At 42.9% G+C, this 26911-nt stretch overlaps 1 protein-coding gene across 2 annotated transcripts in view; it reads left to right on the plus strand.

Moving 5' to 3' along the window:
- cep112 (centrosomal protein 112) overlaps positions 1-26911 on the plus strand; it is a 148976-nt gene that overhangs the window by 59823 nt on the left and 62242 nt on the right. For both annotated transcript variants that reach the window (XR_005209821.1, XM_037791753.1), the window contains exons 18-21: positions 3402-3537; positions 6624-6731; positions 13420-13602; positions 24606-24836. Coding sequence is in view for 1 of the 2 variants with exons in the window: in XM_037791753.1 (XP_037647681.1) it covers positions 3402-3537; positions 6624-6731; positions 13420-13602; positions 24606-24836 (658 nt within the window). In the remaining variant the exon portion in view is untranslated. The remainder of the gene's footprint in view (positions 1-3401; positions 3538-6623; positions 6732-13419; positions 13603-24605; positions 24837-26911) is intronic.

Genomic DNA, 26911 nt, shown 5'->3' on the forward strand with positions numbered 1-26911 from the left:
GGACATATAAATATTTATTGTACATAATTCTAACTTATTTACCCAGACTATATGTGTGGACGTTAGGGCTACCTCCTCTTATGGTACGTGTCCACAGGGGCGTTTTTTATCGCGAGGGGACGCGACGCTTCCCAACATTGGACGCTTGGTGGGCTGTCCCTAGAAACAAGGCACCCGGCTCCTGATTGGACGAACGCTTTCCCGCCGTTTGCTGCTGCTCCCAGCTTTCAAACCGGAACCAGTATGAAGGCTCGTTTGGAAACTTTCTTCTCTTATTTCACGTAAATAGTTCACTGAAATGTGTTTCTGAAAACATTTGAGGCGAGAAATAAGCCATGCAGTTGATGAATCTGTCTTTATTCTGGATCGACAACGTTTATTTTAAAAGATCCTCGGAAGTTTCGAGAGGCGGCGAGTCGCGTCGGACACCTGTGATTTACATAAAGTAGACGAGCCCTCAACTTTATGCAAATGAGGAGCGGGCGTCGTGACACCTAGTCTCTCGAATCGCGACGCCATGCTACCAGAATGCATTGCGCTGCTTACATAGACAATGAATGGGGAGCGTGGAAAGCACGGAGGCTCTGGACACGTACCATTAGTCGATTAGTCGGCTACTCGGTCGTTTTGGTCTTCGTCGACTGAGATTTCTTTAGTTGTTTTTTATGCTTTTTTTCATGCTGAATGACATATTTCTAAGAAACTTATGAGCACATCTCTGGTAAACACGAGATTTAAAGTGGTGCTTTTGAGTGATTCTTTGTGGAGAAAAGTGTTTGTTAAATGTCTTAGATAATGTTCTATGTCATTAAGGCATATATTATCATTGTCGATTAATCTGTTGATTATTTTCTCAATTAATCGATTAGTTGTTTTGTCTGTAAAATGTCAGAAAATGGTGAAAAATGGTGAATTAGTGTTTCCCAAAAGCCCAAGACGACGTCCCCAAATGTCTTGTTTTGTCCACAACTCAAAGAGATTCAGTTTACTGTCACAGAGGAGTAAAGAAAACAGGAAATATTCACATTTAAGAAGCTGGAATTGATTAATTTAATAGTTGACAACTATCGATAAATCGTTGAAACTCTAGTGAAAACTAAATGCACTAAATGATAAACAGTAAATATTTAAAGACAGTGATATTATCCAGAACACATTCTTTTCAAGAACCGTCATATAATAGATTTAGGAGTCAACTTGTAACACTCCAAATCCAGTATGAATATCATACGACAAACACTTGGATCTGATAAAACGTGTCAGATGTGAGCGCATGTTGACATGATTGCTCATAGTCAAGTCTGAGTCCAAGTCATGTGTTATTATGCATGAGTTTACTCATCCGTTATGAATATAAAGGGCTTTATAGAAAGCCTGAAATGTATTTGTACTTTTTAGGCGGCTAAAAATCATGTTACGGTAGAAATGAGGTAGTTGGACCTCAAATCTTTTTTTATGTTTACTATTTTTGACATACACGTGTGTAATTCTCTTTCGGTGAAATTAGGTTCAGGACATTAGTAGACAACATTAAAATTCTCAGGTGGTTTACAGAAATGACACCCTCGTCCTCTCCCTTCACTTCTAGCTTTTCTCGTTCTTTCTACCCTTGTTTCCATCCGCCCCGACACACACACTCCTGTCCCCACACGCCCTCGGTGCGTACTTCTTGACAGCTGCTTGGTATTACTGTAGATGATGTCGTGGCTGGGCCTCGTGGCTGAGCGCTGACAGCTCTCAGTGTGAGGCTGCCCCTCTCAGTATGCCTGTCAATCCATTCAGCACTCCAACGCTACGACCTGACATCCGCCAGTAGCCGCGTACCTGCATGGAACACACACACACACACACACACACACACACACACACACACACACACACACACACACAAGGTGATGGATACTGAAGAATTGTAAATTACTATCCCGTCACTCTTCACTCTATTCTTTCCAATAAAGTAAGAATGACAGATATAACTAGAGACCATCTTGGGATCGCACCAGCCGTGACGCCAAATCGTGCCAGGGGCGTAAAGTGGCTAATGACCGCTTCCCCACTTCCTACCCCTGTACTTCCGGCGACCTTGCTCAGACCACACCCATCTTCCAACTAGGACTGTCCAAATTGGCCAAAATTGATATTCCTTCTAAATAAACACTCTAACTATTTGAATATCTATCGTCCGCCTGCTGTTAGGACACGGTGTCACTCCCTCTGCGGCAACGTTCTCTGCCGTCATTGCGGTTGTTGCTGAATTATTCCCCGTTCAGCTTGACCTAACGTTATATATTTCATTTTCAATTAATGAAAGTGACGCTGTGAGACTCTTTTTCACAATCCAATATTAATTTTCATTTTAAACCCTTTTTTCACTATTCAAATTAGGTCTGTGTATTGGCAAGAATCTGGCGATACGATACGTATCACGATACAGGGGCTACGATTCAATATATTGCGATACCACAAGCAAGGCGATATATTGCAAATTTTTTTAACCTAATTTTAGGAAAACTGTCATAGTAAAAAGAAACAATGACCCGCTATCTGTACATTATCCCGCTTACTACACAGCTACTTACTTAAGAAATCAATATTTTGTATCAAAAACGGTCCGCCAGAGTCCGACATCAGAGCTGCGCCCATAGCAACGGTCAGTTATACATAGCAACGGTCTGCTATACATAGCAACGATCTGCTATAGAGAAATTACAGACTGCAGAATGCCGTGATTGACCAATCAGAATCGAGTATTCAACACAGCCGTGTAATAAACAAGTTTACTTTTTCCATGCAAGCTGAACAGTGGAATCTGCATTTGCCTTCATCACAGTCTCTGTAACATCAAACATCACAGCACTACTTTGAGAGGGCATCATCCTTTTACAAATGAGATAAAGTATTGACTTAGTCAATCTTTGCATTTTAACTGTTATTAATTAACAATCTCGTTTTTGAGAATTGATACAGTATCACAAATCATAATATCGCGATATTCAATATTTTCTATATTTTCTTACACCCCTAATTTGAACACAGTCTTCATTTTGATCTCAACTACAACTTCGTGGAAGCATCTTGCATTGTTGTGATGCTATCGTGGTGAAAACATCTGTCCACAGAGAGACAGACAGAAATATAAACACCTGGCAAAGTACTCCAAACCGCCTCTGTGGTCGTTCCCGCTGCAGTAGGTGTCTCCAGGACCACACAAATCTGCAACGATTCTTTTTGACATACATTTCTACATCCATCTTTCTATTTTCTTCCTTCTTCGAAAGCACTTTCTAACTACCGTTTTGAGAAGTTCTATAAAAATAAAGGTCCCTTTTACTTTCTTAACAAAACACGTCTGGATTTCTTCATGTATTCATTTGTGTGTGTGTGTGTGTTTGGTTTCGAAGGGAGATGGAGAGCCAGCTGGACAGAGCCAGGGAGAGCCAAAGGCAGCAGATCCAGCAGGCAGATATGGCACTGGAGCAGTTCAAGAAACAGGTGGAGCTCAGCTCTGAGAAGACCTACGCTGACATGAAACTCCAGGTCTGATACACTCGTACAACTCACACTGAAGTATATTAGCTAACACAAAGCAGTACCCACGCACAGCTGCTTTCTATCATATGTATGCACGCTGTACATCCAGTCTGTCTCTAATATTAATGCACATTTTTTGTTTCCTGTTTTGTGCCAAATACAGATGCACTTTTACCCTTTTTTATGTTTGCTCTACCACAAAGGGAGTGAGCTGTTTGACAGGCAGTAACCAAGACAATACACACACACACACACACACACACACACACACACATATATGTAGTAGTTGCAGAGACACAGCCTGACCACAGATGCAACAGGGCGCCACGCTGGCTGCGCTCGAATTCCTCCGTATGTTTCCCTTCCTCCCCTTCACTTCCCCTTCAGCTGCTCCTGTACTGAAGAACATTCTCCTCCTCGGGGCCATTTCCACTCATTTAGTCATCCCAAATGAATGACATGATTTATAATCCTGCTCATTAAGCAGGTGCGTTCTGCCGTCCCACGTTGACCTCCCTTCCTCTCAGTGGGCGTGACGTGGGACGGCCGGGCTTCGACGGAGAACGGGTCACTCGCATTAAGCAGCCGGAGCTAATTAGTACGTCAGGCCAGCCTCACGATCGACGCTCCACACCGCGTGGGCTGCTGCTCATTGGGAGAGCATCTCCGATCAATACTCACTCAGCTGTAAACTTCTGACGCTGTCTTACAAGACAGTTTGGCTATAGGCGTTTTTGTTAAACATTTTCTTTTTTGGCTATACTGTGTGTGTGTGCGCCGTATCGACGAGGCAGCACCGAGTGTGGTCCCTGAGTGTTTTAGAGGGCTACATGTTAGGGAGATTAGCAAGTTTTAGTCGCTGATTAGTGAAGTTTTTCGGCAAATCGGTGTGTTTTTGTGTAAGAAAACGTTTTGTGTGTGGGAGTCAAATTGATGCGTGAATGTTTGTGGGCACACACAGCAACCTTTATTCCCCCAGAGTGAAAATGTTTGTCGTATTGACAAGAGAGAAAAAACTGTGCTGCATGCATCTAAAAAAGGCAGAGAAGAAAAAACAAACTGAGAGGTCCTTTGCCATTCAAATGAAAAAAAACAGCATTCAAGACCCCCTAGGAAAAAAGCTGAGAACTTTGGTTTGCTTTCTTGGTTATTCCTGCTTCTTGAATACATGTTTTTTTCTACTTGGAAGATGCCTGCTCATCTTCCTCCTCCTCTTTTTCTCCTGTTCTCATCCTCCCATCTCATGCTCGTTCCCTCGTTTCCCCGTCGAGCCCCTGGCATCCCAAATCTCCAATCTGACTTTATCCTCAGCCCACATCAAAGCCAAGAGAGGAGCAGTCTCTTTTGCATCCCTGTCATCCCTCTCTCCCTCTTTCCCACACCCCTCTTACGCATCGCTCCATTGCGTTATCCTGCAAAGGCTTTAATGTCGTACAACTTCCTCTTTTCATCCTTCCATCTTTTCTTCTCATCTTCTCCCTCCCTCTGTCTGCAGACGGTGTTATATCTAAATGGGTTATCTGTATCCCTCTCTTCCTCTCTCTATGTCTTTCTCTCATTTTTAAAAATCTGCATCCCCACTTTTAGACTGCACTTAAAGGAAAGAGTCTGCCCTATTTTGAATTGGGAGAAAAAAGAAAAAAAAGAAAGCACCACATGGAATCAAATCTGTGTTGCCTGAGTAGTTCAAAGGAGGCTTCAGCATTTTAAATGGATTAATCAAAACACATTTAGCATTTCCTGAGCGTTACGCGCAGCCTAGCCCAGATACAGAGGCGTTTCAGTGAATTACATTTCCAATTGTTTTGATTATCGTCACCTGAACAGAAAATATGAAAGGCTGCAAGGAAGTTATGATAAATAGAGTAAATATTGTCAAATCCCCTTTTTTTCGAGAAAAGCATAAAGTCCTCAAAGAGGCAGAAGCTCGTGACTTTGTAACTGCGTCTCTTTTACTCGAGTCTTTGAGTTGCAGCTATTTTTCTTGCACCTGTGAATATGTCAATTTTTTATGTGACCTATAGTATTACATATTTAATGTTAATTATAATATTTGATGAATAGGATAATATATTGATGTGCTGTTACGATAAGATCACACTAATGTAATGTGACGAATATATTTCTTCCCGATGGCAGTTCATTAATTTCAAATTAAAAGAGAAACGTCACAGCGGCATCACTCTGCTGCAGATGCACCACGGTATTTTTACAAGTTCTGCATGAGTCAGATTTATTGTACTTATGCTGTGATTATGGAAGCATCAACTAGAACTAATGAAACAATACGGAGCAGAATTTTGAACAAAAATGTATGTCCAATGAGTCCATTGAGTTGCATATTTTGTATGGTTTTCAGCAACATAAATGTATTCCAGATCCAGTTCAGTATTTACAAGATGTTCACTTTAGTACAATATAACAGAAGACCATCTTTCTACATTATTCTACATTACAAATGTCCCTACGGAGTTGCAGTCTCGCAGTTATGTTTTCCATACAGTTCACAGCCTTAAATCTTTGGGTCCACTGCATCCTATCCAACAGTATGGAGCCAAGAGTCTTTGCATCATTCCTGAACAGGCTGATTGGTCGATAGGAGCCACAATCTAGCGGATCCTTCCCATCCTTATGAATTACTGATATTATAGCCTCTGACCAGCTCTTGGGTGAGTCATTTTCATGTAAGCCAAGGCATAGTTTAAGACTTCACAAAGTGTAATGCTTTAAATGCCCCTTCCACTTCAGTCCGAGATGTGGGGTGTCTTTTTTTAGATACTGTACCATACGATTTAACTGTGCTCGATTCCCAATCTCATAATATCTTTGACTTGTGTGTCTAAGAGCTCCTTCAGCTTTTATGTGTAAGTAATTCATCCAGAGCAGCTTCACAATACTGGAGTTGTTTCAGCGCATCATCATCTCTGGTTCTTTTATGTTCTAGTCTTTTTATAGCACTTCCCAATCATTTCTGTTTTTCAAATCGTTGCCTATTTAATTTAACCACTATTTCAATGCATTTAGCCACACAAATGTTGTATCATTTATGTATTTTTTGTTGAATTCTTTTTTTTCTCTTCTCGTTCCTGCAGATGGAGAAGGTAGAGGAGGACCTGATCCGATCCAAGTCGCTCCGGGAGAAGCAGGCCAAAGAGTTCTCCCAGCAACTCGATGCACTCGGACAGAAATACGAGCAGCAGGTCCGTATGAGTAACTTTCTGTCCACGTGTCTTCAGTGTGTTTGTCTACCTGTAACCGCACATGTGAAAGGTTGTCTTGCTTCTCTGCTCATGATGAAGCCAGCGTCTCTCATCATCATCATCATCACATTGTTATCTTTTTATCTATTATCATTGAACACTTGGGCAGCTGGAGCAAACCGAGGCGACTGACATCCATCTTGTTATTCCTCCCCCATCTGTTCCACCTGATTCATTTCTCATGATAAGGGACACGCTTTAGATTAAGCCTGGATTGCGGCTCAATAAATATCTTAAACGTTGCCAATTGAAAACTAATGCAATCTGCATAGCAGGCGCTCGGCCCCCCTTATCATCGCATCTCTGTCACTCCTCTTCGATTAGGAGTCTAGAAACCATTTTCACGACTCATTGAAATCCAGCTCGCTGATAGGAGGACATCTCTTATGGAGCATCGGATTCAATTAAACCACAGAAATGGATATTATCGGAGGCAGCCGGTCTCATTGTGGGCGGCCGGGAGCATAGTTTATATTTCTATTACTTACATTTCACTTTAACCTCACCGGCACGCTAGTGGGATTTTTATCTCCGGCTGTATACTTTAACAATGTAATTGAATATTTCAGCCATAAAAGATGTGAACTTTAACCTAAAAATCAAATCTAAAAATCAAATCTAAAACTCTTTAGGCGGTGTTTTTGAGAGGGTTATCTGCAGTCGCCTTTTTGAGTTTCTTTCTTTGTTTGCAACTATAGTGGAGTAATGCTCAAACAAATGTTTTATCATTAGTGAATTCACAAATTTATATCACAATGGTATATAAGATTAAAAAATATTAGACATGCAATGATCAATCAATTAGTTGTCAACTATTAAATTAATCCCCAACTTTTTTGATAATTGATTAATCGGTTTGAGTCATAATTCTCTGATTCCAGCTTCTTAAATGTGAATATTTTCTGGTTTCTTTTCTCCTATATATCAGTAAACTGAATATCTTTGAGTTGTGGACAATACAAGACATTTGAGGACGTCATCTTGGGCTTTGGGAAACGCTGATTGACATTTTCTGACATTTTCTAGACCAAAGAACTAATCGATTAATCAAGAAAATAATCGACAGATTAATAGACAATGAAAATAATCGTTAGTTGCAGCTCTAGTTTAGTCTAAAAGTGTAAAAAATTGTGAAAAATGCCCGTCACAAAGTCTGACAGCCCAAGCTGACGTTTTGACATGTCCAAAATAGAAAGATATTCAATGTAATATTATATAAACCAAACAAAATGAGAAAATTGTCACATTTAAGAAGCTGGAAGCAGCAAATATTTGGCATTTTTAACTTGATAAATGACTGAAATAATTTATGTAAATCAAATAGAGCTGCAATGATTAATTGATTAGTTGTCAACTATTAAAATAATCTAATAATAATTTAAATAATCAAGAAAATAATCAACAGATTAATCAACAATAAAAATAATCGTTAGTTGCAGCCCTACAAAATATGGCTTAAAATGGCTTCAGAATCTGGTGTATTTAACTTATCATCAGGATTGTTATTTCAGGTATAATCATGCTTACCTTGCACGGCCACTGGATTCTAGCGATGTTACAAGATCAGATAATAGGGAAGCCATGGTGAGGACATTTTCCCACCGGTTAATAAACTTGTGACAACACCGGTTTCACCGATTACACCGGACATTCTACAAGAAAAGATGACGCTCAGTATGTGTACAGTAGAGCACTTTACCATGGGATGTCTGTGTGTGTGGCCTCTCCGGTTGGGCTTTCACGCTGCGTTGCACACACCGTCTGTGACCGTTCCTTCCTCCGCACGCCGATTGCCTCATTACAGTTATGGTTCCCTGATGGCTTTGGGTTTAGATCGGAAACATTGACAAATAGGCGTTTTTCCCTTTTTCGCTTTAACACCAAATCCTCCGCCATCGTTCTGTCTGTCAACTGTCTCTCATCCCGTTTGTGTGAAATCTGACTCCTGCTGCTCTGAGCTGAGACTCCGTACGGAGCAGACACTTTCACTCTCAGTTTGCAGCGGTGTTTCTTTTCTATAAAAGTAATGTAATCGGTGTACGCCCAAATACCCTGTAACACAGGTAACACCGACTACCGTGGCAAGCCGATCACATATCACACAAAAATCCATCTTGTCAGGCTTTAAGTGATGCGTTTGTGTCCGGCAAGCCAGAGCACGAACCAATCAGCGTCCTGTGAGGAGCTGCCAGCTTCGGTAAGAGTTTGATCGACAAATGGTTCATCCAATCACCTGCCAAGTATTTTTTGCATAACAACAAATTTCCTCATGTGAAAAGAGATTCCCTAAATTGCCATCACATAAAACATTATTCTGAAATTATTTAATTCTTTCTTTAAATGAAGAATTAAGAGAGTACAGCACTAACGGGTGTAGCATCTCTATTTCCCATCCTTATCCATAACATGATTGATTTCCTGCCGCCAAACTAGCACCCAACCTGTCCGTTTATAAGCGTGCCAACACTCATTTCCGGGCCAGATGAAGTTTACACTGCGTGTAATGTGCTGTAGATGGTTATAAGTGGAGGATAGGAGGCTAGTGTTACTTCCAAGGAGTGGAGAAATGGTTCTCCGTTATTGATTTGCTCCGTGACCGAACACTTGTGTTTGTAATTATAATGACGTTTATGAATCCTATGTTTTTGAAATAGGATTCAAAAACAAGTTTAACTGGGGGAAGTGGGAAATGTACCTGTCTTGAGTGCCAACTCCAGCTTGTATGTATGAATCATAAATTCCATCTCATGTGAAAAACAGGTAACTAATCAAAGCGTTGCAGGAAATATTGAAGTGACGATTATCATCTGCGGCTACAGAGAGTGTGGGGAGGGGTAGGGGGGGGGGGGTTTTGCAGTTGACAGTTGAAGCCAGCTACACAGGGTTAGCAGCACATCAGGACGGCTTTGGTCTTGAAGATAAAGACATATGAAGACGAAGGGCCTGTCTTCCTGATGATGCTGATGTGAGCGCTGGAGACATTAGCAGCACAGTTAGAACGGTGGAGAAAGAAAGAGGAAATGTATCTGTACACACATAAAGACGTGAGATTATTCATGAGATACTGCGAGCACAATCGTTTTGTGATGTGTGTACATTGTTTTTACCCACACACACACACACACACACACACACACAGGCGTGACCAGGAGTACTTTGTGTGTACTAGGGGTGGGCGGTATACCGGTTTCATCCCCGTCACCGGTGTCACGTTCGGCCACGACATGGATTTTACAATACCGTCGTTACCGTGATAAACACACACACAATGGAGAGACAACACCCAATAAACTACGTCACACCCACACAGGATGTCTATGGTTACGTACAGGCCACCGATGGGTGAGCAGCAACATACGCATGTGGCGTGCACACAGACAGCATTGCTGCTGCAGAGCTGCCAGCCGTCAACGGATCGCTTTCACCGTCTGTTTTGGCTGAGAACTGCGCTCATGGATCGGAAAATTAGACAACACACGGCGAATCCGTGTAGCCGATCCGCGCAGCTCACAGTCCATGTGTCTTCTGTACAGTACCGGTCCGACAGTGTGACTCTATACGCTGGATATTTTCAAACTCTTTTTTCATGTGGGTTCAAATGTAGAACAGTTATGTCAGCTTTCTGTTTCTTCAAGGATGTAAATTAAATTAAATGTCGTATAGTTCCCAGTTCAACAGTCGGGTAATTTGGGAAAAACAACATTGCTGAGATCCAGGTTTCTCAGTAAACGACTCCAGTTCACTCAACTGAAAAACAAGAGCATGATTGTTACTATTAACACCGAATGAATCACATTACATTTACATTACGGGGCAGGCTACCCGTTCACCCATGTGTGTGTGTGTGTGTGTGTGTGTGTGTGTGTGTGTGTGTGTGTGTACTCCTTGGTGTCACAAGATTGCAGGGGTCAAGTTTGTCCATTCAGATGCTCACAAAAGAACTTTCCCCTCAAGGGCAGCTTCAGTGAGGCTTTAAAAGGGGAACTATGTATGAAGGAGTTGTTGTCCAGCTGACCCTCCTGACAGCCGGACGTCATGGCGTCCTGACAGAGCTCTGCCTCGTGACGTTGGAGTGATGTACCGAGGTCAAATGGCAGATTTGGAGTCGTGACCTCAACAGCGTCATTCTTCGACTGTTAGATTGGGACATTAAGGAGTGTAGTTTATAGAAAGTGTGGAGTTACTGTACACACAGACCAATCTACTCCTATCCAGCGCCGCTCGCTGGCCATCTCCAGTTCAAACCCTACAGTGAGGAATAAGAGGTTTGTCTTTCTTCCCACACTCACCCCACCGTCCCCTGCTGAGACCAGACAGGGCTTCTGTTCTACTCTCCTCTCCACCCTCCTCCTTCACCAAACATTTCAGACAACCCCCCCTACCCCCTGGGGCTGAAAGAAGCCCATTACCTCACTGTCCTGTCTCAATGCGAGCACACACAACCATGTCAGTCCAGGCTGACAGGAGTCGTGCTGTGCAGTAACACCCGACCCACTCTGTATCTGCGGCACCAAGCTGTGCTGTAACCGACTCAGTCTTCCCCTCACACAAATCGCCACGCCGGCCCCTTTAAGAACCGCAGCACCCAGCATCCTCCGCTGCATGCTGGCGCTACGTGATGTCACAACCAGGCTCCTTGCTGGGTCTGTCATCTTCTCCGTCTTTTTCTTTTAGCTGTTTTCTTTTTTTCTCACAATGGATCTATCTTGCCCATTTCTTCGTCCTCGTCTCACCTCAGATCCCCTCCAAAAAATACCCCCCCACGGCCCGAGATTGTAAACAGGAGCGAACAGTAAGCCACGATGTCCTACAGCATGTCCTGCTGTCCTGCTGGGGAGTTCTCGAAAGCAATTTCCTGCTTATCAGTCTGTCAGCTGTAACTTGTGCTGCTGTATGACTACCCCTGTGGGACAACGTATTCTGGCTGTGGATCTCATTTGTATCTATCTATTATGGAAAGTGAAGGCGGTGCAAATTTGTCTTGTCTTGTGGAACGCACCGTAGACAACATCAGCATCGCCAGTGGCAGCATGTGGAAGATGTTCTGCTTAGTGTCTAATGGAGCTTTATGGTGTTCTATTATGAACCGGAAAAATGGGAGTGTGTGAAGTATCTTGAGGGTGTGTGTGTGTGTGTGTGTGTGTGTGTGTGTGTGTTTCTGCCATGCCATTAACTGAGCTACAGAGATAAAATACATTTTCATCCCACTATAATTCTTCCCATTACCCCTTTCAGAGGGCATTTAGCAAATCTCTCTCAAAAAAACCTGAGGGGTAAATTCTTGGCTGCCAAAATGAAGCGTCCATTGTGGCCTTCCTCTCAGTGCCGGGGGGACGGGATCCGGCTTCCTGTAGATAGCCCCTCATTCATCACCTGCTCTGAATAGCACGCGGCGTCCGAAAGATAGGGCCGCGGATAGAGCAGGCACAGAGGCTGCGGATCGGCGCTTCTCTGGCAGGCCAGGTAGGGTGCCGTCAAGCACAATGTGCAAGGGGGATTAGTTTCAAAGCGGGGAAGCGAATGGGCCCCGGGCCCCTGCTGTCCTTTCGAGGCTCCGGCTGGGGCTGCACGGCGGGATGGTGTGGGGGTCACTGGTCCCCCCGCCATGGGGGAGTGGGAAGGGAACAGAGCCTGGGAAAGGCTTGGGGGGGGGGCTCTGCTGCCAAGGCTCACCTCTCAGCAGGTGACTCCGCTCACAGTCGTGCTGGGATACGGACTTGCTTCAGCTGCCAGGATGATTAAGCCCTGAAAGATTGGGGCTTTGTGTCCCATTAGAGGTGTTTTATTTCCCCCTACTGTATTGTGTGTAGCTGGTTGTAACTCCAATGAGACTGAAGCTATGTTTGTACCGCTAGCCTTCTTGTTGACTGGTGCAGCTCCTTGCTATACTCTCACTTCATACATCCTTCATTAGCAATATAAACCCCAATGATAGCAGCCTGGTAACTGCTGCTTGAGCGTAATCCCATTAATTGTGAAAACTGATATTGATTCATTAATTAATCCTGAGATTATAATTACAGGTAAAAGCAGAAAGCATCTTCTCAGTTCTCCTCAAAGTTCCTGCCGTCCTCGCCTCCCTCTCCAGGTTTTTTTTTCTTCTGATTTGGGTTTATAATGATCATCATAGTCATCGCCTAAGCCGATTTTCGCATGCTGTCAGGCGCATAGCATGGGGGCATTGGGTAGCTACTGCAGCCAGATGGCTAACCCCTACCAGCTTGCTTGCATAGCCCAAACTAGCTGCTCTTTTATATGCCGATGGCAGAATAGGGGCGAGGGGGACAGATTTGAAGAGAGAGAGGACATTGAGGGCCGGTCTGTACAATCGGCAGGAGAGGTGGGAGGGCGGGTGGAGCGAGCCAGATGTAAACACATCACATCATGTCGTCCTCTGACAATGTGAGGAAGCGGAGAAACTTTTCTCGCGGTTTTTTTTTTTCCCCCACCTTCCTACCCAAAATTTCGCAAAAAATCGGTAGGGCTACATGGGCGTTCTAGGGGGTTTTAAGGAATGGGACGAAGAAAGAATGAATGGATCGGTGGATGGACAAGTTGTCATGACGACAGGATTGCTCTGAGTGTGTGTTGGCTGATGAAGTCTCTCTTTGCCTGCTTGTCCAATCAGATGGCTGAGCAGCGCATGCAGCACGAGCAGGAGAGGACGCGGCTACAGCAGCAGCACAGCGCGGAAAAGGACAGCCTGGTCCAGGAGCGCCAGTGGGAGGTGAGCAGCCTTGAGAGGCAGGCCAGGGCAGCCCTGCAACAGCACCAGCAGCACACCCAGGAGTGGAGGAAGCGCGATGCCCAGGTAGGGGGTCTCCACTGATCCACGTTTGCACACACACACACACACACATGCTGACCCACCGCTCTCCCGTGGACAACCATTTTGTATGTTGCCCATTGACGTCTTCCTGGGGTTTCAAAAGCACAGCGGGTTAAGACACTTTTTTTTTTTTTTTTACTTGAAGCAAGACAGATATTGATCTTGGGTGTGCATAATTGTATAGATTGCTGTATCTGGAGCGAGCGTACGGAAGAATTTAGATATTTGAGTACATTTTATTTGGGCAAAAACAACGTAAGAAAAAGTAAAAAATGGAATAAACAAAACAAAAAGAATCGCTTCAGACCGAACTTCTAACGTTGTTCTAATGTTTTTTAAATAATTTCTTTATCGCAGCGGGGTTTCGTGATAGAAGTGTAAAGACGTGGTATCCTGAAACCACAGGTAGCCACATGAAGGAGAAGAAATCTGCTCCGTTGAGCGCCAAGCTTTTATTTCCAAAAACCCTGGGTTTGAATTTCTCTTTTATTTTCCGCTGTACGGTCGTGGACCAGCGGAAAAGCGCCCTGTACTCCCACCGAAAGTGCATCCCTGCATGGCATTCTCCTCTCACCGCAGGTAGCCACCTCCCTCCGGAAAACGCCGGTTATTCCCCTTATCCCAGCATTGACCGCCACAATGAGTCTATGACATTTGGGTCTATATTAATGGACGTCCCTGACACCTTCTCATACCCCCTCATACTCCCTCGCTCTGTCTTCGCCCCTCTCTCCAGCCTGGGCTAGCTTGGAGAGCTCTGTGGGAAGCCATTTGACAAACCAGCCCCCCAACTGGGGATATGTTTGACTCTTCAGGCTTCCTGATGAAATGGACATTGTCAGCATGCAGAGAATTTTTGTTAATTGGCCATTAGCTGGAGACGCGGGGTCCAGACACAGTTGCACCAAACGGCTGGCGATGAAATCGGACTTAACGTAAACTATTTTATTTTGTAATCACTAAATACAGTATTTTGTGGCAACCACCAATAACAACAATTTAATTTTTTCTTTGCCTACACTGTATCGAAGGTGAAAGCCTATTTTTCTTGTAAAATGCAACAATATTTGACGCCTTAAGAGATCAAATTGTAATAATTTTTGTTAATGTTTATGTGTTAACAATGAAACTGGAAGGGATGCTCCCGCTAAGGCTCAAAAGGGCCCCCTGTTGCTAGCTCAAATGTCAAAACATTCTGTTATTCGTAAGCTCTGTTACACATTCAGACAATTATTTTGCAGACTAGAAGCCATCTCATACCGCCACACCAGTCCTCTACTATACTGGCTGACTTGTGTCACAGCAGTCTCAAATGTCTTTAAAAAGCTAGAAGCTGTTTGACATGAGGGTGTTTTTTCCCCTTTCACTCCAATGTTCCCTCGTCTTATATTTTTTTGGAAGATGTCTTTCACAGCACCGACGGCTCCAGCTAGTGTGTTTTTTTTTTGGTTTTCTGGTCGTCACAACAGGACATTTCTGCTGATAACACGCTGTCCTACTCGTGTCAAAGTGACGTGCAGTTTGACAAATCTTAGGATCTCAGGGGGGTGACAGGAAACTAACTTCCCCCAGCGCTCATCTCGTATTCTCAGTTCCTGTTTGCTCGTGCGGCGTTCCGAGTGGAGATCAGACGCCCGCCTAATGTCAGATGTTAAAGCGGCAGAAATCAAGATTTTTCACTCGGGCCTTGAGAAAGATGGAGGACGGGATTGTGAGGTCTCTGAAAGCGGCGGGGATGTGAGCTGGTTTGACTTCCTGTGCGAGCACCGTTCTATGGATGTGCTGTTAAAATGACAAGAAGCTGACACACCAGCAGCAGATATGTATTAAAGATGAGCAACTGAGCAAAGCCACTTATTATTAAACACTTTTTGCAATACCAAAGTTGTTTACCCTTTAAGAACTCTGTACTGTCACCCTGTCAGCAATGTGGCCTCCACTGGCAGCCTTTCTAAACGATAACAGAGCTGTGAAAGTAGTGAAAATACTAGGGCTGTCAATCGATTCAAATATTTAATCGCGATTTATTGCACATTTTTTATCTGTTCAAAATGTACCGGAAAGGGAGATATGTTAAGCTTTTAAAACTCTGATCAACATGGGAGTGGACAAATATGCTTGTTAATGCAAATATATTTATATATTTATTATTGGATATCAATTAACAACACAAAACAATGACAGATATTGTCCAGAAACCCTCACAGGTACTGCATTTAGCATAAAATATATGCTCAAATCATAACATGGCAAACTGCAGCCCAACAGGCAACAACAGCTGTCAGTGTGTTAGTGTGCTGACTTGACTATGACTTGCCCCCAAACTGCATGTGATTATCATAAAGTGGGCATGTCTGTAAAGGGGAGACTCGTGGGTACCCATAGAACCCATTTACATTCACATAACTGTCAGTCAGAGGTCAAGGGACCCCTTTGAAAATGGACATGACAGTTTTTCCTCGTCAAAATTTAGCGTAAATTTGGAGCGTTATTTAGCTTCCTTCGGGACAAGCTAGTGTGACATGGTTGGTACCGATGGATTCTTTAGGTTTTTTCAGTGTCATATGATACCAGTATCTTCACTCTAGCTATAAAACTGAGCCCGCTACAACCTAAAAATCGCAAAGTTGCATTAATGCGTTAAAGAAAATAGTGGCGTTAAAACAAATTTGTGTTAACGCGTTATTAGCGGGTTAACTTTAACAGCACTAGTAATTAATAAATTAATTAGTAGTGGTTTAGGGTAGCCAGTTTGAGGGTCCTGTTATTTTGCACACCTTAGATTTTTCTGCTGTGACGAGTCAAAAGTTCTTCTGTGAAACTGGGTTATAAATTGACCTTGAAGCATCATTCATTGTTTTTTATTTGACCTTATAAAGTTGTTATGCTGAGCATACATTTGCCTGTTCCTGACACTTTGACAGCCCTAGAAAATATGAATACTGAATTTCGAAAAAGAACATTTTGTTTATGCATGCAGAAAACGTAAAGCAAACACCACGGCTTCTCTTCCTCTTTCATTTCTCTCGGGCTTCTGGGAGGATTTTTTCAAACAACACGCTCCCACCACATGGGTCAGATGGACAATACATCACCATCGAGGGACATGTCAGCAACAGGCTGCCCTAATGCCTGCCGTTGCGATTGAACCCAGGCCTCATTATTTCTGCCTCTCTCCCTTCTCACACTTTCTCTCTTGGTCTTCCTGGAATCAGCGCGAGGACGGTCGACAGCTCGGAAGTTGGCTGAGTTAACCGCACACGTCAGTCACACACTCACAGGATGAGTAACTCCCGCTCATCCCCTTGATGTGGCGGGACACTAATAAATAGCATTCCTTGTGTTTGAGAAGGAAGGCCAATGAGTCGTAGCAGTTGTTTTTTTTTTAAACGGGGACACGTTGTCCTCATCCCACCAGAGTGTGTTGTCCTAAAAACTTCCATGGAGCCGCTACACGTTATAAAGGCTGTCTGTTGTGCACGTGGAGCTTCTATTTGTCAACATTCACACTTTTCTTTTGCTGTTTTTTCCTTAAATGTCATGATATCCCTAACCAAAGCACCGGAATTAAGCCGCTGTATTCGAGGCCTGGTGTGCGGTTGGCATCCCACCGACTCAGGGGATTAACTATTCCCAGCCTCGTGGACCTGAACGTTCTCTTAAAAGAATAAAGTATTTGTTTTTAAATACCAAAGTATGAAAGGAAGCTTTCATTTGGCAGCCTGTCCGGGATGATGAAATGTCTTCTTGCTGGTGAAACATGTTTGCCCGCAGCCAGTTCTGTGTTGTTCTGTCAGCTGATCAATGCCCCCCAGAGGACGAAGGAGTCCTCTAGGCTGTTTTTGGGGGGATCCAGCACCAGGACGCCCTAACGCCACTAACTCGCCCCGAATCCTGATGTAGTGGCCTTTTTCTTTTTTTTCGCCTCCCTTCTACAGATATTATGATGAAATCATCTACCCATAATTCCACATTTTTCAATTTATGTACTTTTGGAGAATGTAAAGATTGATTGTATATATGTAGGGCTGTCAAACGATTAAAAGAGTCGCACATTTTTTTATCTGTTCAAAATGTATCTTAAAAGGAGATTTAATACTGGGCTAATATGCTGCTTTATGCAAATGTATGTACAGTATATAATAACACCAAACAATGACAGATATTGTCCAGAATCCCTCACAGGTACTGCATTTAGCATAAAAAAATATACTCAAATCATAACATGGCAAACTGCAGCCCAACAGGCAACAACAGCTGTCAGTGTGTCAGTGTGCTGACTTGACTATGACTTGCCCCAAACTGCATGTGATTATCATAAAGTGGGCATGTCTGTAAAGGGGAGACTCGTGGGTACCCATAGAACCCATTTTCATTCACATATCTTGAGGTTAGAGGTCAAGGAACCTCTTTGAAAATGGCCATGCCAGTTTTTCCTCGGCAACATTTAGCGTAAGTTTGGAGCATTAATTAACCTCCTTTGCGACAAGCTAGTACGACATGGTATCCAGTATCTTCACTCGTGCTTTAAAACTGAGCCCGCTACAACCTAAAAATCGCAAGTTGCGTTAATGCTTTAAAGAAATTAGTTATTATATATATTATCATTAACGCGTTAACCTTAACAACCCTAATTATATGTTAAAAAAAGTGACATATTTCACTGTAATATACTCAATTTTGTGTCTGTGAGGCTTCTGAGTTGTTAAACATTAGCAAGACTTCACAAACTAGGACGAGCGTTATTAATTCATTTGAAGCCCTGTTTTGTTTTCTTGCAAACAACGGAATTGTTTGTTCTATGCAAAAACCCCATCATTCATATTTTCCCCACCAGCTCCTCCTCCAAACTCATTTTATAGGTATGATTTTCCCCGATTAATTATTTTTCTAAAGGAACGTACGCACCATCTGGACTTCAAACAGCATGGGGGAGAGCGGGAGTCTTGTGAGGTCTTTCTTCTGGGCCGCGATGGACTAAATAATGATGCTGTCAATTTTTCAAAAGCGTCTCAATCCTGAGTACGTGATTAAGACGTGTCAAATGAAGAGGGTGATGACAGACTGAGTTAAGCTAAGCTAAGAGGATGCCTGATGAAGGGAACAAGACAGACAGATAGACCAGTGTGCACATTGATTGTCATTTACTAAATGATTGGTCCCTGATATCTGGTGTCGTCAAGTGGATCTTGTCTCGTCACTCGAGTGATTTCCAGTAGCGGATCCCACTGAGCTGGCTTGTCACTGTGTTTGTGATTCTTTGAGTTCTTTCATCACATCTTCTCATCACGTACTGTACTGAGTATTTATGTTAGAACCGAGCTGATTTCTCTCTTTTTCATTCAGACTGAGCGATTGATCACGGGCGAAGTCATCAGTGACTGCTGATGCTCTGTGATGTGTTGAGTGTTACAGCATGCTCTCTTTCAAACCATGAAGCCATTTTAGTATGTGCATACATCACATCTTGGATTTCAGCCAGATGCATGCACATGCATTTTGATTTGGCTGACAACAGTAAAATATTCATTACGACACGTTTTCGTTGCTCGGCTCAGTCAAATACACCGATGCATATGTGTTGCATATATCTGATTATAAACACTAATACATTATGTATCTGTTGAGGGAGAGATTGTCAGGTTATTGTTTTATTATTATTCGTCAGTTATATTGCTGCTAACACAATATCAGTACAGCTTGGCTGCATATCCTTGTTCCTCCTGTTCCAGCTCTCACAGTTTTACTTTCATGACAGTATTTGTTTCTGTTAAATGGTCAAATTAAGCTCAGTGTGAGGGCCAGATAAATAAAACAGTTAAAGCAGCAGTAGGCAGAATGTTTTTGGCATCTTTGGGTAAAAATCACATAATAACCTTTCAGCATATTGTAATTCAAGTGTTCTGAGAGAAAACTAGACTTCTGCACCTCCTATCTGTTTAGCTGTAAAATGAGAAAGTTTGGTCCGGCTGGTGGGCGGTGCTTGGTATTTCCTCAACTGATCTCAACATGGCTGCCGGGTCTTAAACTTTCTCATTTTACAGCTGAACAGTACACTACAAGATGTTTCTGAAAACATTTGAGGAAAGAAATAGGCATTACAGTAACAGAATATTGATTCATATTTGATCAGCGCTGCCTAGTTTGACCATTTGATCGGAGTACGCGAGTGATTGACAGCTGCTCAGAGACGGCAGCTCGGCTCTGATTGGTTGTTTTCCTCCGGTCTGTGAAATCTTGCAGATGCCATAAAGAGCACAGGAGGACACCGAGGCACAATGATTTTTTTCAGGTTACCTGTTTCATGTACTACTGTCACGATATAGCGACTGTTTTATAAAAATAACTTGTTTTAATCATATTTGCTCCAATCTCGCCTACTTCAGCTTTAATGGAAGGTTTTGTGAACAGATAATGAAGAAACCGTTATTCGTTTCTCACCGTGAGTTAGATTAGAAGATAGATAACATTAAGGATGTCACGAGAACCGATACTTCGGTACCAAGTTGAAGCCAAAATTCTGAAAATGTGACGGTACTTGTTTTTCTACGGTACTGCACAAAAAAAAGTCAACAAAGACGTAGACACAACACAATGAGTCAACAGCACAATAGATGACACCACGCAGAGTCATTGAAGGGAAGTACATCGTTCCTTTGCAACAACGATAAGGGGTCAGTAAAAGCTAGAGTCATTAAAAGCAGATAGTGCAGAGGTCATACAGTGATAGTGATATGTACCGTTAAGGACTCGAGACTAACGTCGTCCCGGGGACGACAGAAAATGTGTTTGGGACACAGTAAAGTCACTATCGATTCGTGCAAGGCACACACCCTATATTTCCCTGGTAATGTTACATTGTGAACAACAAATCTGTGTTGAAATCAGCTGAACAAGAGCTAGTTAACGTTAGCTGCTCACTCCGTTCAGGACTAGCTCTCGTCCTGCCGATTTCAACACAGGAGGCGCCATCGATTTACATCGTGATGCGTTCAGGCTCTAATCAGTAAAATGAGTATTGGGCGAAGGTAAATTCTAATGTTTTGGTGAGAAACTTGAATAAATCCAGTTGTTTGAATATGTTTTCACATCAATATAAAATAGATAATAGAGAGGAAGTTATCAGCTGTTTAACTTCATAACAAAAACCAGTATGCAAACGGTAATAAAGGAGTGTTCACATAGTTCACATGTTGAATATTGTTTGTTTATGCACACAAACATAGTTACTGCACAAACATGGGAGTGGTATCAATCTAACTCTCAGCAAAAAGTCAATATTAGCATCTCCCAAAATGTCAAACTATTAATTCAAAACTTCTCCGAGTAGAAAAAAGCTTTAGACATAAGTTAGATTTGTAGCTCAGGTCAACAGAATTTAAGCTAAAAGTTTTCCACCTGTCATGCTAATGCAGACTATATTTTCTCACAGCAGTCATTTGAGGTGCCACAACAGGAAGCGCACAGGTGCAGCTATCGTTATGAGATTAATTACGGGATGCACCATTTAGGTAGGTGTGCCTGTGAGCCATGTCAGTAAGCCAACATGTTGGTGCCAGGGCCTGGCACCGACATGCCTAGATGGAATACAGCTATTATAAATGCTATTAGTTACACCTGTGTTTGCCAAGTCATTAAAATGATCTACTGTGAGAAAGGTTTATAGTTATGTCACCTTCATGTAATGCTTCATCACTTTCTTCTTATGTTATTATTTCACTAATATCTGACAGTTATCCACAAACACAGTCTCAAATTAGCACACCAGTAGAATAACTGACTTTACTGACGACCCATTTTTCACTCTTTATTCTTTTGTTTCACCAGTTTTAATCGGGAGTGATTCCGAACATGTTGACACCCTTCACTAAAACATAATTGTTGCGTATTATAGAACAGTGACAGGAGTGGCGGCGGCAGCGTTGTTGTGGTTGTCGACAAACAAAGTTAGAACAACTCCAGGTTTATTACCGGCACACCTTGGTTGTTAAGTCCATAAAGGATGCTGCATAAACAATTGCCATAATAGGCCACTTTGACATGGGACCAAGGGCGTCAAATACAGATGCTTTGCCACAGCCATTAAAGTTTGATACTGCCGCACAAGGCACCCTTGAGCGCCAGTATGAGACGCACCTGGCTTTCCATTAACTTCAATGTAAACCCATCCGTGGCAACTAGTGGTGACGTAGTTTAAAGAGTGAAAGACTGACGGGGCAGGAGGGAGGGGAGGTCGACCGCTGTTCGTGTCCCGTGCGTTAAGTTTCACTTTCACGTCACGATCAGCTGTTCATTTGTGTCTCATGTTCACAACGTCAAGTCACATTTTCATTGTACAAACAAAGTAATTCTAATCCCAATCATGTAGTTTTTCCCCTTAAACCTAACTAAGTGGTTTAGTTGCCTGAAACTAAGCAAGTGCTTTTATTTAATTCACAACATTAAGCACGTGTTTACTGCGATTTCATGGCGTGCTCGCCCCTTGACCTCTGACCTCAAGGTATCTGAATCAAGTCAGCACACTGACACACTGACAGCTGTTGTTGCCTGTTGTTGCTTCAGTTTACCATGTTATGATTTGAGCATATTTTTTATGCTAAATGCAGTACCTGTGAGGGTTTCTGGACAATGTCTGTCATTGTTTTGTGTTATTAATTGATTTCCAATAATAAATATATACATACATTTGCATAAAGCAGCATATAAGTATTAAATACTTGACAAATCTCCCTTTTAAGGTACATTTTGAACAGATTAAAAATGTTCGATTAATCACAATTAAATATTTTAATTGATTGACAGCTCTGGTAATCTGTCTGTTAAAATCTGTTAACCAGCGTTTGGTTTTTCTCCCACGTCTTTTGTCTTCTTACCTGACACAGTTTGACCCAATATATTTCATTTGGCGTTCTCCTATTGTCACCAAGAGCTGCTTCGTCACAAAGCTCCTCATCAGCATGCTAACTAACGTGCCCTGCTGGAAGCGGCTGAGCTCACATGCCTCCAAAGGAAAGACGTGCTCTTTTGGCCTCTTAAGTTTCTGAAGTGTCATTGCCTCTGTTCTGGGGAGATTATACTCTAACGTATTAAAAAGAGTTTTGGGAGACAGATCATCCACATTTGTTAAAGAGAGAATTATACATTAAAGATTCTCCAGGGGCTCAGATCCAATAGCTGCTTGCCCTTGAAGGCCCGAGCTGAGCAATGAGACGGGTAATGTTGGGAGACAGAGTGGGACATAGAGAAAGAGGATTGCGTGTGTTTGTTTGGGTTTTTTTTACCTCATATTCTCTCTGAATGTGCTGCGCGCCATTGTATGTGTGTGTGACAGCTCGACCATGTGTGGCTGTTTATGAATGTGTGTGCACTCTCTGTGTCATACTCTCTCCAACACTGGCACACACAGAGCCGCAGCATCTGCCTGTTTTTTGTGACACTCCTTTGAAGTCTCTTTGATTCTCCCCAGTGCCCGCTAAAAAAGACTTCAGACACTTTCTGACTGATTGCCTTAACGTGGCGTTGTCCTTGGATGCCCAGGCTGTTGGAGGAGAGGGGGGGTTAACCAAAGTGAGAAATAAACCAAGTAAACCAAGGAGAGTAATGAGGATGTGCAATAGCTGGGGGATACGTGCAATATACGTGAGGAAGTGTGAAACACGGCAACTGCGATGCATCTCAGAGCCACCTACACGTCACTACAATGCTTTTTTTTTTTGCTTGTTGTAAATTGTAGAGAAAAGAGATGTAGGTTCATTGCATGTGTCAGACCAGTCTTATTTGTGGTGTTTCAGAGGCTGTGGGGTTGGGCTTATTAGCATTCCTACTAAGTAATGTTGACGCTCACTGGCAGCACTGTTAAAAGGGCTCTTCTGGGTAAAGTCAAGCCAAGCTCAGCAGTTCAAAATGAGAGAGGTCAAGAGAGGGGTCACGCCATCGCAGCAGCAACCCCTACACAAACACTGAGAGAGGAAAACAGGAACATTTCAGCATGTTTGTGAAACTTTTCTCTTACACTTAGTTAAACTGCACATGCACTCCCTCACACTTGGTGTCTCAATCTCTCTGCAGCATCTCATTACTCAGACCTATCAGTATACAGAGTATAGAGAGCTGCAGGAATGACTCCTAGTTCTTGGTTGGATGCCTGAAGTAAGGTCTGTGTGTAAGACATTTCCACGTTTTGTTCCACGACATAAAATACCCCACTCGTCAAATCATAACATGGCAAACTGCAGCCCAACAGGCAACAACAGCTGTCAGTGTGTCAGTGTGCTGACTTGACTATGACTGGCCCCCAAACTGCATGTGATTATCATAAAGTGGGCATGTCTGTAAAGGAGAGACTCGTGGGTACCCATAGAACCCATTTACATTCACATATCTTGAGGTCAGAGGTCAAGGGACCCCTTTGAAAATGGCCATGCCAGTTCTTCCTCGCCAAAATTTAGTGCAAGTTTGGAGCGTTTTTTAACCTCCTTCACGACGAGCTAGTATGACATGGTTGGTACTAATGGATTCATTAGGTTTTCTAGTTTCATATGATGCCAGTATCTTCATTCTTTTGACCCCATTACAACCTAAAAATCACAAGTTGCTTTAATGCGTTGAAAAAAATGAGTGCCGTTAAAACAAATTTGTGTTAACGCGTTATTATTGCGTTAACTTTGACAGCCCTATTTGGAACATTCAATCACACATTATACATAAATCCATCTGGAGGGATACACAATAAACAAAAATAGATCTTAAGTATGTTTCACTTCAGCTAAAATGATCAAAGTAGCCTACATCATACAACACATCTACTGTAAGTGTAACACAAACATATTTCTGTGTGTCAATAAAGACTTTTCTTCATCTATTCTATCAACTGGAATATGGAATCTTAACCTAAGAGCATCTCGGAGCCACGTGATATCTGCAGGACTTGAGTTAACATCACTTAACTGAATCCACTGTACATCTCTGCTTCCATCTCTTTGCAGACTATTTCAGATTTGGAAGCCCAGTTGTCGAGTCTTCGGGAGGATCTCCAAGGAGCCCATGCACAGCACAAGCAACAGTTGGCTGAGATGGCGTTACTCCGGGAGGAGGAAAAGCAAAATGCGTTCCTGGACAAAGAGGCGTCCCTGGACCGGCTCCGCTCTGACATGGAACGCATCCGTGGCGACCTCGAGGGGAGCCACCAGCAGGAGAAGGAAGCTGCTCAGGAGAAGGTGGGTGAAGGGATAGGAGGGAAATTGTGGGGATACGGACAGTTTCCAATAGGATGCTGCCGTCATGAATCACGTTACGTCACTCACTATTGCCTGTGTGGATGAATGCCTGTTAAAAAAGCACACCTTCATTCGTTCTCTAGCAGAAACTAACATAAAAGAGAGTGTCTGAATTAGCCAATAAACACTGCATTAGGCAGGAAGAGAGGCTGTGTTAACTCCTGCATACAGGAGCAGATGCTTATTTTTCATCAGTATTGAGTGAGAACAGACTGTGTTTGTGTGTCAGTGTGTGTGTGTGTGTGTGTGGGACTGGGACTAGTTGTATAGTGCTTTTATCCAAAGCCTTTCACAACTAGCCTCTCATTCACCCACTCTCCCACACCGATGGCAGCAAGCTACTGTACCATGCAAGGCGAGTTCAGTGTCTTGTCAGACATGTGAACAGGAGGAGCTGGAGATCGACCACGACTCGCTCTACCTGCCGAGCCATAGCCGACCGAATGATGTTAACTTTGTGGTCATTAAGTTGACCTAGTTAGAGCGCTATATTTCACAATAACACCACAGTTAGTTGAGTTAATATATTCTGTGGCACCCTAGACAGTGCCTTTAGTCCAATACCGTTAGCTATCGTTACCTGAAAAGTGTTATCTTAGTTGACGTTATGTTTCACCATGTTAGGCTAACGTTAGACCGCTGAGAACTGCTCAGGTTCTTCCTGAACTCCAAGTCATATTCTTGTCAAAAGTAACGTTACGTAGAAAGTAAAGGTAAAAGTAAAAAATTGCAAATTTTTTCGAGGACAGATTGCATTCAAATGTGCACGTATTGTAGGGAGACCATGGGGGAGACGCCACCGCAGTAATGGCGACTTGTCTACTTCCGGTATTTCCCCATGTACACACTAGTTAACGGATTGGAGTTAAGGATCAGTCACAGAGTGGAAACTACAGCATTTCAGTAGAGCCATTATCCAGCTTTGCTTTTTGCTATCTTAGTGAACCAGGAAGTACTTCAATTAGAACTTCTGAGGTCTTTCTCTCTTTCTGTCTCACATTCGCGCCACCACAGAAACTGGACCCACGGCCGGGAAATCACCCGTAATCTTGTGCTGGTCTAGCAGGAAGCTGACCTAAGGTGGTGTTGATCAGAACCTAATCCCTCGGCAGGTCCCATCAAAGAGAGCATTTTTTCATTAGACACCATCCCGCGCCAGCTGCGCGGCATTAGCCCCGGAATGCAGGGACCTCCAAAGCACCCAGACGGCCATTTTGGCTCCATATGGCGCACAGAACCAGCGGTACTGAAGAGAGAGAGATCCGAGGGACAGAGTGTGCTTATTACAGGGTAATCCTTATTTGAAGAAATCACGCTATTTCCTATCAGTTTTTCCTTTTTGGATATGTGAAGGCTGTTTTGCAGCTAAAAGTTTTTTCATCTTTTTGGCTCACTTTAATTCCTCTCTCTCTCTCTTCCCTCTTTTTTTAGTACACGGGGAAATAAAATGACCCACAGTTGTCGGGGAATCTGGAGTGGATTCAAAGCAGCGATGCTGAATGTTGAACTGCGGCTGATAACACTATAAGCAATGTGCCAGTTTCACTTTTTATGAAAGAGATTAATGATTTCTCCGTCCTTTTTCGTCAGCTGAAAGTGCCCGCTTCTAAAAAAAAAACAAAAAAAACTCACCAAAGGTTGAACGTCTTACTTTCCCCCCCTTTTTTCTACTTTCTAATCTGTCTCCAAGTTTGACTTCGGAGTGGGCAGGGAAAAAGTTTCACTACTTCGATGCGTGCTGTTTTTTTTTTTTTTTTCACGTGGGATTGAAGTCAGCCGGCTTTCAGATCCATATTGACTCGTTCGCCCTGTTTTGTAAGCTGAAAATTTCTCATTCTTTTGATGCAGACAGAAATGCTGTCCTCTGCAGTCCACCATCCTCTTGGAAGCAGAGCTCGGGCAGGCCGGCTTTTCCTCCTCTCTTTTTTTGAACACATCTCCCAGATCCTGGAAAAAAAAGGCCAGAGAAATCCATTAAATCCATGAATGGATTCCCATCAAAGACGCATGCGTTT

The sequence above is a fragment of the Sebastes umbrosus genome, chromosome 14, assembly GCF_015220745.1.
Source record: "Sebastes umbrosus isolate fSebUmb1 chromosome 14, fSebUmb1.pri, whole genome shotgun sequence".
Lineage (NCBI taxonomy): Eukaryota > Metazoa > Chordata > Actinopteri > Perciformes > Sebastidae > Sebastes > Sebastes umbrosus.